Source organism: Harmonia axyridis, chromosome 2 (genome assembly GCF_914767665.1).
Source record: "Harmonia axyridis chromosome 2, icHarAxyr1.1, whole genome shotgun sequence".
In the NCBI taxonomy this organism is placed as follows: Eukaryota; Metazoa; Arthropoda; class Insecta; order Coleoptera; family Coccinellidae; genus Harmonia; species Harmonia axyridis.
The window spans coordinates 19,536,306-19,549,138 of NC_059502.1; the positions used below are offsets into that span (position 1 = coordinate 19,536,306).

General features: G+C 34.3%; 1 protein-coding gene across 5 annotated transcripts in view; it reads right to left on the minus strand.

Moving 5' to 3' along the window:
• Nucleotides 1–346: 346 nt before the first annotated feature.
• The window catches only part of LOC123674125 (cyclin-dependent kinase 14), a 179,958-nt gene continuing 167,471 nt past the window's right edge, over nucleotides 347–12,833 (minus strand). For all 5 annotated transcript variants that reach the window (XM_045608992.1, XM_045608995.1, XM_045608994.1 and 2 more), the window contains 6 exons: nucleotides 11,487–11,683; nucleotides 8,861–8,952; nucleotides 8,282–8,456; nucleotides 6,546–6,947; nucleotides 4,619–4,871; nucleotides 347–4,199 (listed from right to left, as the gene is read on the minus strand). In XM_045608992.1, coding sequence (XP_045464948.1) covers nucleotides 4,135–4,199; nucleotides 4,619–4,871; nucleotides 6,546–6,947; nucleotides 8,282–8,456; nucleotides 8,861–8,952; nucleotides 11,487–11,683 — 1,184 coding nt within the window. In that variant the 3' untranslated portion in view covers nucleotides 347–4,134. The remainder of the gene's footprint in view (nucleotides 4,200–4,618; nucleotides 4,872–6,545; nucleotides 6,948–8,281; nucleotides 8,457–8,860; nucleotides 8,953–11,486; nucleotides 11,684–12,833) is intronic.

Here is a 12,833-nt window from a genome sequence, read left to right on the forward strand (position 1 = left end):
TTAATAAACATTTTACTGACATGTAATTAATTAAATCTATTTTTGACTACTCAGATAATTAATATTTTATCGGAGAACTTTTAATAAAATTGTTCAATTGTGAACTTTTCCAGTTCATATATTTTCACTTAATAGTGAAACTCTGTGTATAACGTAAACACCTCATGGCAAGCATGGTCCAATAGATATTATTAACTTGCTAACCTTAATAAAAAAGAGGAATTACAACTTGTAATCCTCGAACTTCTGAAAAATTACACTTTTGAATCGTTTCACAAAAAATCTCATCCTACAAAATTCTCTCAACTTGTTGAGAAATAAGGGTGTTGAAAGAAAAAGATTAGTGTTTATCTAAATTTCCTGTTAATCTTTTGAATAATACAGATTTTATACAAAGACATTTATTCATAGTTTCGAAATTCGTATAATTATCTTAATATAAACAACTATTTCCTATTTACAATGCAACATCGTACATAAATTACGTACACCAGAATTTTTCACGGCATTTATAATTTACCTTTCAATAAATACATCCGATTCCATCAAACAACCAAAAATAACAATTCATTTCTATCACATGTTCAATATATACTCAATGGAGCTTGCAGAAATGATCAGCAATTCACGAAATGAATTATTTAAATTTATAATCAGTGTGGAAGTGCAAACTCTGAAAACAACTTTAAACTTTGATGCTTTCATAGCTTTTGATCTTTATAAGTATTTACAATAAAAAAGAATAATTAGTAGTTGAGAAAACAACGAAAATAAATTACATATGGTCGAAAATGAGTTTTCACAAAAAAATATGACACAATCAAATTTTTTTTTGCAACAGACAATAAAATATTCATTTTTTTTGTTCAAAATAAAGTTCATATCTTTTAATTATCTCCCATAAAGAATAAAAATATTTTTACCCATAAGCGTGCAAACAGCTGAGCAAAGATGTGTTTTTTATTATTTCTAAGACCATGACAAAATCTTTTTCAACTTAAAAAAAGCTGATGTCATGCCATTGGACGTCATTGTCGGAGGGGTGCATTGCTGTATCAAATTAGTGCCTTCCTGCAAATATATATACTACACTACCATTTAATAAAGCACGTAACTGTTAGCTACCATTTTCTTGGAGATCTTCTAAACAATTTCGGACAACTTGTTCTAAGATACAAGTACATCCAAAATAGTTTTTACTGAAAAAAAATTTAATTGAATGGATAAATCAATTTATCTTCGGCTGTTGCAGTATAATTGAATTTTATGATTTCAATAAATAAATAATCAAATTTGAAATGATAAATTTGGGCAGAAAAGTGGAACATTTTGTTAAAGATAATTTTTTTAGCTTTTAATGTTTCTAGTTTTGTTAGAGTAGAAAATATTTCAGCTTGTTCTCTTTGCAGTTTCTTTATATACACAAAGAAGTTTAAAGAATAGAAAATCTGTGAAATTGTATCACTAAAATACTCTTTGCTCTAATAAAAAGAAACAGAAAAGCTCTCTTCATTTTTTTAAAAAAGATGTTTGTTACTGTTCTCTGTATTAAAAAAAATCTTGCAAAGCATTTGTAATTTTTGTGAAAAAGGCAGTCAATGATCTCGATAAGAGTATCTAGTTGTATAATTCGATGAATTTGTGAATGATTCTATAAGCAGTCACCTCTTGTTCTTTATAAGCAATTTAATGAACGCTACAAATTTTGAATAAACCCTAATTATTTATTTTGATTATGGTGTTCTATTTATTTTATTCCTCACTGTTATTCTTCTAAAACTTTTGAGATTGAATAATTTTGAAACTATTTTAGGCCTACAAATCTCATTAGTTCTAAAATTGATAAATAAATTTAAAAAAAGTAACTAGCTAGTATCAGGAGTGTAAAATATGTGCTAACTAGTGCTAAAGCATGAGCTATTGCCTTTTTGGCACTGGCAGTTAATAGTAACTCAAAGAGCTTAATTTAGAAATCTATGGAACTGCAGCTATTTATCTAATATTGGACCAACAAGGCAATTTACTCTTGACAATGGTCATTTAATGAGGTTTTCAATTATAAAAAGATGTCTGCCTATTCATGAATTTCATAACATCTTTTAAAAAATTTCAAATTAATCGCCATAACAATTTCCTGACAATACACATACATAACTGACTGGTTTTCCCATATTAAAAATTAGAATTGGATTGTATGTAATTCATCAATCGATTACACTTAACATTTCCCAGTCTTCAATTTTCAGTCTACTGGAGCAATTGACAAAAGAATGAACTTCAAAAAGGTTTTTTTGATAAGGAAAAAATTCAAATTTTTGAGGAAATTTTAGCAACGGATAATTGAATTTGTCCGATTGATATTAAAAAAATAATGAAAGTTATGTGTAGAAAAAGTAACAGTCAATAAAAGAACACAAGCACTAAATTGTGATGGTATACCAAGTTAATTGAAATACTGATAAACTTCAAATGATCATCATAATATACATAAAATAAATTCACCTATATGACGTGCATAAATAGAAAGTGCTTTTGGATTAATTGAGCATCGGAATTGCAGTGATCTTTCAAATAGTGACAATGGCCTTGCCACTACAAGTCATGCCACTACATTCATACATAAAAACCTGTTTTCAATAAGGCAATGGATGGATTTGAAGAAAAGGCATCAGTTGATTTTCTTGAAAATGTGACACACATGCTTATCGCAAACAATTGTAGCCTATTGAAATCAGAAGAGCCCCAATAAAATCTATTTTAGCCATTAAGAGTTTTTTTTTTCATATTCAATCCAGAAATTATGTTATAAGGCATTTTAAAGACTTCCATTAATATCATTGTTGTTTGAAGTGTAATTTTATTAGAAAGATAACGGATGGCTGATCCAAAGCCCATTTCCAATCGAGAATGTACATACCAACTCAGAAAATTATTTCTTTCTTGATTTCAGTAATGAACTAACATTTTTTGAAGAAAAATTATAATTTTTGAATAAGCTTATTTCCGAGGAAAAATACACTCAATTGATTTTCTCTTGGTGTAAAATGAAACACATGACAAATCCAATTCATAGTTTTTTGAAGGAGAAAGTGTTGTGGGTAATTGAAGCTCATTATTTTGCTGTACAAGCTGTTTCAGTCAGAAACATGACTTTGAAATATTCTTATATATAGTAATTGAGCACCATGGAAGGAATGGTTCTGTGACAAATCAATTGTTATCACTTGCTCAAAAAAAGAAAAAAATACACCAAAGTTGTATATTGTAAAAATGTCCTAGGTGCATTTACAAAATTCAAATAACATGCACTGTACAGTAACAAAATATTCACTTAAAATAATTAGTATATTACATAAGGTAACTTATATTTCATATGATATACTCAACAGTATACACCAGTGTTCAATTTCAAAAATTCTTCATATCACAGAAAACCAATAGAAAATGAATTTAGCTTGTTGTTAATTTAATTAATTCAGTTTTAAATATCAAACACTTGCTATAACTGATAGTATAAACCATATATAATTAAATAAATTCTCAATTTCTTAATATCCTTCAATCAGTTCTTTAATAATTTACTTGTTACAGATATCCCATCAGATGTATTCATTTTACTTTAGTTGTATTTCACGTTTCGTCGAATTTTGAGCACTATATGTGAAAACATGATAAATTTCAAGTTATTTTAAATTACATAAAACGATTTTCTCAAATTTTACTGAAATTCTGATGCTATACTGACATCTGTCCTTACCATTCTCACTTCTCTTTCATTTTCACTTCATAGTTAACTATATAAAACTATAGTCAACTATTCTTATAACATCGTTTAAGTATTGCTACTGGTTGATCTTTATGAAAATTATTGTAAATATCAGAGTTCTCATTTCACGATATTGCATTATTCGCGCTCTAATCTTTGCATTGTAACTTCCATAAAATTGAAAGCGAATGATATTGGCAGAAATTGAGTCACAATAAGATTCGGTATTATAAACCACATAAATGTAACAAATATAAAAATAAATTTATGTAAAACATAGTTTGCATTGCGGTATTTTCGAAATCGTAAAATAACTGACTGGTAGATTGACTTTCCTAAGGTGTATTATCAAAAAACATCTCCGAATCTCATTTCAACGTTGCATATGGTTCCGGATAAAGGCGAATACCCTCTACTGAGAATATTGAAGCGTCTGCAAAAAATACACATATATTAGTAATAAAGATTAGCTTTCTTTTTGTTTTTCTTCAATTTCACTTATAAATCATTCTTTACTATGTTTTTGTGAACACACATACAATAGTTTTATAATCTTTATCTCATCTATGTGGAAATTTCAAGAAAATGATAATAAATGAACCATTAAACTCCAAGAAATATTGCCTTCATGGCATAAAACATTGGCATCAATTATGACTCACTGAATCTCTTCGAAAATTTTCTATTCTATACATCTTGTATGTGTTTTTTTTTGGAATTCATTATAATTCATTCATTTATTTAATCGAAATTTTCAATGAAGAGTTTCTGCATTAATTTCGTGACATACCCATTCAAAAATTATGTTTTTTGTTGATATTGATTTTAATAATAAAATAAGTTCACTCTTACCATCAGGTAATTCCAACAACTTTTTTGGTAATCCAGCAAAATATGGGTGCACCATAGCGTCATCTGCACCCAATCTGTTTATCGGATTCAACTGTAACAAAGATGTGGCCATGGCTTCCCCATGAAGAACGTCATGAAGTCTAGGCCATACAAGTCCCAATTTCTTAGGCTTGTATTGCGTCAGTTTTTGAACTTTGTAACCTGGAAGTCTCGTCACTCCTTCCCAGTCCTCCTCAGCAGGCGTCCCTAGCACCTTTTGGAAAAATTAACAATGACATTATCATAGAAAAACATTTTCACAGATTGGTTTGTCTGTGAGAGCTTATAATCCATGTTGAGCAATTCTGAGAATAAATGTTTTAGCGCCCGATTGTGAGATAAAAATCACATATAATATGTATTATATCACATATTTCTGATGAGATACGATTATTATTTCCCCAATTACAGCTCACTGAGACTCCTTATGAACATATTTATTATTATTGGACATCAGGTATCTTCGGAATCAGTTATAATGGTCTCTCTTCAAAAAATACCCAGAATCTGTCATTTCTGGAAGATGTGAATTATTCAGGCGTTATTTTTTAGCATGAGAAGATGTATGGATGATCTTGCAATGTGTATCTCATTTCATAGCCAGTGTGGAACAGGGTATGGAAAATTATCGATAGCGGTGCCTAATATAACTGAAGAACACCATTTCTCAGTGGGTTCTGGGCGCCGAAGATACAATTCCATACCAACCTCACATGAGAGTTCTTCGATTGATGACTTGATACTAAAAAAAAGGAAAGGATCCCATTTTCAACGCTCCATATCTCGAAAACTGTCCATTTTTGAGCTTTGGGGGTATATAATATACAATTATTTTGATTCAATGAAGTCATAGATGAACACATCCATTTAATCTTATGAGCATAGTGGGCCGGAGCGAGTAATTTTGGCGTCTGAAGCAAATAATTTTTCGGCGCCCCTGATCAAAAAGCATCAATAACAACAGCACCTGCTCCGATGATGATAATACAGAACTTTCTTGAACAATGAATGATGATAATCAATCAGACCACAAGATATAAAGAGAGGTAGGCTATGTAAAGTTTCAAGTTTCAGTTCATTTGGCATTTAATAGAATCTAGTTTCGAATGCAAAATCGTAGGAATTTTCCGTATGTTGAATGTAAAAACATCGACTTCCAAATAATTCGAAAGCGAAGGTAGTGTTGTTTTTCGTCTTTATGAAATACATAATGATTTTATCCCTCTTTCAATGATGGTGATAGGGAATTCTGTTTATATTGGTTGGGCTTCATGTGTCGACAGGAGGCTCAGTAAAGGCGGTTTGGAGATTTTTATTGCAGATAATGTTGACAAACACAGAGGAGCGAAACAACCTTATGCTTAAGAATCAAGGTTGAAATATGAAAGGCGGCCAGCAAATTGGGCCGAATTGCTGCCTCTCAAATAGAGACGCCTGAAACGGTCGTTTTACTGTACATAGCTGAAAGCTGATATGTTTTACACACCTCTCCAGTAACAGCCTTACAAGAGCAAATACTAGCTTCAGAATTTGGCCACCATGTCGCTGCGATCTTAGTAAAGTACAGTCACTTGATAAAACACAGTGGCGACATGAGTGGTCACGTTTTTGATTGGCTGCCGGTTTCTGATCCAAAAGATAGCAGCTTTTATGTCCCATTTTATTGAGTCCCTGTAGTAGGTATTCTTCAGTTGAATAAATTTGTTTTACATACAAATCTATCAAGCCCAATAATTTTAATTTTGACGAAGTGTCAGTTCAGTCAATCGTATTGTCAAGTTCTATGGTTATGCCCCGCCCCATTCGCCATTTTTAGGCTCAACTTGAACATTTTGTCGCCTCTGTGTTTGTATCAAGTAACTGTTTCCAATGACAATATTTTACTCACTTTGAAAATTTTGTGAAGTTGGTCGTACGTGTCCCGAACCCCTGGAAATATGGCGACTCCAGTGATCATTTCGACGAAGATGCATCCGACGCCCCACATGTCCAGGGAAGTCGAGTACTCCGTGCTGCCTAGCAGTACGTCGGGCGGTCGGTACCACAACGTGACGACTTCGTGGGAGTAGGTGTGACTTGGTACCGATTTGGCACGTGCCAAACCGAAATCGGCCAGTTTCAACTCGCCAATCTCGCTTATGAGCAGGTTCTGCGGTTTCACGTCTCGGTGAAGAACCCGCCGCTTGTGGCAGAAGGAAAGGCCTCGAAGGAGCTGGAAAAGGAACAGTCTAACGTTGCGGGGGTCCAGGCCGCCGCTGTGCCTCTCCAGGTATTGCGAGAGGTCGGTGTGCTGGAAAAAAGAATTAGGATATTGTTGTTAAATTTACCTGGTCAGACAATGAAAAACCAAAGACAGTTGTATTGGTCAGACAATGAAAAACCAAAGACAGTTGTATTGCCTATTTAAATAGAAATAAAGAGAAAACGAAGAAAAATTGCCTGCAGCTATTATTATTTCACTGAATCAGAGACGTTACGGCTCTGTTAGCCTTCCGGGATCAGCGACCAAATCGATCTTAACCCTACCTATTCATACAAAATCAGGGAGGCCGTCGATACTGGTTACGAAACCGACGACATCCTTAGCAGCCTTTGCTATTACGTCCTGAGTATCCAAAGCTGAGTGAGTCCCATGTGAATGGTTCTTAGGCCAGTAAGCCCCGGGCATTTGCACACTATTTGTTTTATGCATTTCTACTTCCTTCCCACAGAGTCTGCAGATCTCATCTACTGACTTACCCATGCGGTACAACAGGTATTTGCACTGACAGTGTCCCACCATTACCCGAAGCTCAGCTTGTGGTAGCTTCAAGAGCTTTCTGGTATAAAGTACCACAAATTTCTTTGCTTGAGCAAGACCCGGAGTATTCCTCTATAGTGTTTTTCTATTGTCCTACTCCAATTCTTGGACCGCTGCATTATAATGGTATTTTCCAAGCCTACAGAACGGCTCAGGACCAACAGGTGTCAACCTTAATGCTCATTTTGCAAGTTCATCGGCTTTTTCGCCTCAAGCTAGCAAAATGCTTTCTTCTTACGTGACAATTTTTGGGGATTTACTCATATTGTTGACCGCGTAGCGGAACTTTGTTCCAGACGATAGAATTAGATAACAAAACCCCTTTGTGATATGGATAGATAGATAGATAGATAGCTGGTCTTTATTTGCAGAACATTTTGGACTCTTTAGGAATCTTCAACCATCCAATAGTCTCGAAACCAGTGGATATTGGTTCCCAAACAATAAAATTTCATGAATTATTGCTAGATCAACTGACTGAACGGTAACACTGATTTTTATTCAGTTCACACTTCATTTGTATGCTTGGAATCATATATAAATAGATGATATCCAATTTAAAACAATTAATCTTCATATTCTTGACGAATATGAAAGTTAATTGTACCTGAAATAATATCTACATTTCACGTTTTGCAATGTGTAGCACCAAAAATTAAGACAAAATAGTTTATTTTATTTAACAAAGTTTTATTAACAAAGTTAAAAAAAAATCAAATATTGTCTTATTAAAAATGTGGTGTTTGAGTTTATTGATGTATTATATGTTTCAAGGGGAGGATTTCCTTGGATTCGATTTTTGTGATAGAGTGATAGATACTTACGACATATTCGAACACAAAGGTGAGTGTGGTCCGGGTATGAACGATATCGTGTAAAGTAACTATATTGGCATGTTTCAGTTCTTTCAGCAACGATGCTTCTCGTATCGCTGTGAAGGGCGCGCCCTCTTCTTCCTGCAGTCTAATTTCTTTAAGAGCTACTACTTGGTTCTGTAAACTGAAAATAAAACCAGAATATCAATAATACATAACAAACAAAAATAGAAACAATTATTGAGTGGAATATAATCAGAATACTTGAATATACGAATGTAAATCGATATTGATTCTTTTGAAGTATTTTTCATAACTGAAAACCTACAATTTTTTAATGTGAACAACTAATAAAATATTAATTTAACTGAGCTACTGGTTCTTATACTCACAAATAAAAATGATTCAATGGGTACTTGTCAATATTTACAAAAGATAAAAATTATCATTTTTACGATTAAATATCTCAACCTACTACATGAATCATATAAATATATAAAACATCATAGCTGATTGATTGTAATTGAAATAATTGAGGATTACAGTGGATTGGGATGAGTCTAAGAATATTTGTGGTGCTTCACTTACTTGCTAAATCCTTTGTACACAGTTGCATAAGATCCTTCTCCTAATTGTTCTAATTTAATATAGGCTTCTGTTTTACCGAAAGGTGAATCCCCCTGAAAATAAAATGTTTTTAGTTATCGCTCATTTACACTAGAAATCAATTGAAGGGAAAAAACAAAGTTTCAAAACCATTTATTCAATCGAGCCACAAATTTTCATTGAAATTGTGTCTAAAATATTCTTCGTGAAACCAATCATATCTCCTTAATTAGAAAACACCTGAACTATCACAAGTAGATTCTGTGAATTTCAATATAAAGTGGTGCATTTTATAAATTCGAATATTTTTCATAGACAGTCCGAATTCATAACTCGAAATTCCTCTTAGGCCAGCTCATGAATCTTAATGACTCAAAGCGAAGTCTCTTGTACCTCGGGAAGGTAATATTCCTGAAATCCGACTGGTTTAGAATCAGTTCGATAATCTGTGAAATTGAAATGAAATTGGCTGGAACCCCGAAAAGAGACACTCAATCTTTTTCAGAATATTAATCTTCCAGTGGTCCAATTCCCTTGGTGCTATATTAGATCATTTGAGTCAACATGAAAACACGCAAGGAATGAGCTAAAGGTTCACGCTCACTTAGGCGACTGGAAGATTTTCAAAGAGAAGCTCATTTCTGGCATGCGAAGGCCGATGAAAAAAATCTTAGATACAGGCTGTTGAAAAAATGTATTTTTCAGCTATGCTCGTAAATGGTTCTATCGAATGAAATAATAATAATAATTCCCATCATTTTTGACCTCTAATGACTTCTAATCAGTATATGATTTTCGGAATATGAATTTTAATTGAAGTGATTACTCTTCTTCTGTGGCATAGCTCATGGCAAAAAAAAGTGTCCCTTTTGACTTCAAGAATCTACTGTTGAAATAAATGTACAAGTCAAATACTAAACCTATATATAAAAAGAGTTTAGGTGTAGTAAAAAGAAATCCATTATTTTTTCAATAGGAGACTTTAGTCTCCTGTATCTGTATCTCGCGTTGCATAAGTCTGATCGGGTTTTACTACATGGCTTTAGAAAGATGAGATTTCGTACTACAAAAACTTTCTTGATAGTTTTGTGATTAATTGACTGAGTATAGTTTGAGCGCGCGTCAAACATGGACACTAGAAAAGTGAAAATACGTTATATTTTACAATTTTGCTTCGATGAAGGCGAAATTGCAAGACAGGCGGCTGAAAATGCGCAATTTTGGTTTCGTCGATTCCGTTCCGGTAATTTTGATGGCAAAGGTGCACCACGTACTGAAAGGTTAATTGTCGAAAATTGTCGATGAAATCATGGACATTGTCGAGTCCGACCGTCATGCAAGCATTGTTTCGATTGCCTAAGAGCAAAACATTTCACAATAAACCGTTTGGAACCACTTGCATAAGGCTGGTCTCAAGAAGAAGTTTGATGTATGGGTGCCACACGAGTTGACGCAAAAAATCTCATGAACCGAATTTCCATCTGCGAATCGCTGCCGAATCGCAAAAAAACAACGCATTTTTGAACTGGGGATGAAAAGTGGATCACTTACGACAACGTCAAGCGAAAACGGTCGGATGAAACTTGGCGAGCCGGCATAAACGTTGGCCAAGCTAGGATTGACGGCCAGAAAGGTTTTAATGTGTGTTTGGTGGAATTAGCAGGAAATTAAGTACTATGAATTGCTCCCTAACGGCACAACTATTAACTCGGAACTGTACTGTCAATAATTGGACCGTTTGAAAGAAGCAATCGCCCAGAAGCAGCCGGCTTTGACCCATAGAAAATGAATTGTGTTCCATCAGGACAACCCCAGACCACACACATCGATAGTGACTCGCCAAAAAAAAAACCTCCGGTAGTTTGGTTTGGAGGTTCTTATGCATCCACCTCATAATCCGGACCTGGTACCAAGTGATTGCCATCTGTTTCTGTCCATAGCGAACAATTTTGCTGGTGAGAAATTCGCTTCAACAGAGGCTTGTGAAAATCGACTGTCTCAATATTATATGAATAACATCTTGTTATTAAATCTTCAAAAGTAAAGAAAAAGGAGAAAATATCTACTATTTTAATAAATAAAACGGCTGATATTTGGAAATGAATGATGAAAAGAAAAAGAAAAATAAGTAAAATTTCCAATAGTGTAATAATATCATACGATATTAATTATCTATCTGGTTAATTAATATCAGCAAAATGTCATCAACATAACCAGTGTCAGACAGAAGATTTTCACGCTAGGAATCATAATCGAAAGTAACCCAAGGAGAATGCATGTCATCGAGGGAGAATAGCGATATACCGGTTTCACCCTTATTAGGGATCAACAGTACCTACCGCATAACTCTTCCCAAGATGACGAACAAACGAAATAACTGGCACCTTATTGAACGCTGGCAGACGCTACTCAGTATTAATTACTGCGGTGCGCCACCCAGCGGACAAAAACCTAACTACTTCCTCTATTATTTTCTTTCATCTTTTTCAATAGTGTACGTTAGAATAAAGACATTTTTGCAAGCCGGGATTCTAGCCTTACAAACCTGCATAAAAGCGAACACTGAATATTTCACTAAAACAATGATAATAAAAAATGAAAATCTTACCCCAAAGGCGGAAAACCGTTTCGTCCTCCGATGCTCTAAGCCCTGTTCATTGAGCAGCACCTCGGACTTCGGCCTGGGCGGTTTCTTCGGTCGGAGTATCACTTTTGTTTCTTCCCTAATGTCATCATCTAATAGTTTACTATCGGACGATACGGATAGCTGTCTTTTCACTCGGTCATGATTCACGCTATTCCATTCTGAAATGTTAAATTCACTGATCAGAGATGATAAAACCATTGAAATTTTAGTAGGTACTGAGTATTCAACTTAGCAGTATTTTTCAAACATGCCAGTGGGAACCCACCGAATCAAGAAAAAATTAAGAAAAAGTTCATTTCGTAATTTTAAGTAGATAGTTATTTCTAGTTAGACTTTGAAACATATCTCTGCTTGAGTTACTGCATCTAAACAATTTGAACGTCATATATCGACAAGTATAGATTGATTTTAGTGTTATTAGCCAAATATTAAGCTGCAATCCGATTTTTTATGTACATTGCATTTACAATTTTGTACTGCCAGTTTAGGGTGAATCTAGTCTAGTAGAACCCATGATACATCGTTAAACTGAAGAGAAAAAAATTTCGCAATAGCCTAATGTTGAGCGAGCAGAACCCGCTATTTCTTTCACAACTGACGAGCAAAACATTTTCCAATAGGGTAATAAATTAGCCTAGATTAGATTGATTAAGAGGGTTCCATTGGACTGTGACCTAATGCTCTACTGTGCCCCTGATCAGAGCTATTCTCGTCTTCCAGTTCCAGAGTTCTAATGAACTCCAGGATCAGGGATGGCTTCAAGGAGGCTACTTCCTCAATTTTACAAGTTTCTTTTCCAAAGCAGATTTCGCGTTGGCTAGCGATGGTGATGTATTCCGTCACCAAGTGATCTGGAGTTTCTTCCTCCTACCAATAGAATCTGTACTGGTCATTTGCTGCTAGACCCATTTTTATGATGTGTTTTCTGAGGCGACAATGCCCTGTGAGAAGTCCAGTGAGGAGGTGTAGTATATTCTTGTTGAGATCCATATATTTCTTGGATTTCGCCATGTCAAAGTTTCGAAGAAACTTCTTGGAATGGTCCAACCCAGATTCCACCAGAGTGTTTCTCTTTCGGTTTTTTCTTCTCCTGAATTTCTTGTAGGTTTATTTTCCTATAATCCACAGGTTCCGGGCCAATGAAAGGAGTTTTTCACTTTTTCTGGCAAGTATGTTCGCTTCTTCATTTCCTTTATTTCCCGAGAGACTGGGAACCTAGACTAAAAAGACTTTGTTATTCTTGACTATTTCATTGGGTTTTCTTCGGCATTCCACTACCACGAACGAGGTTACACGAGGAGACACCAC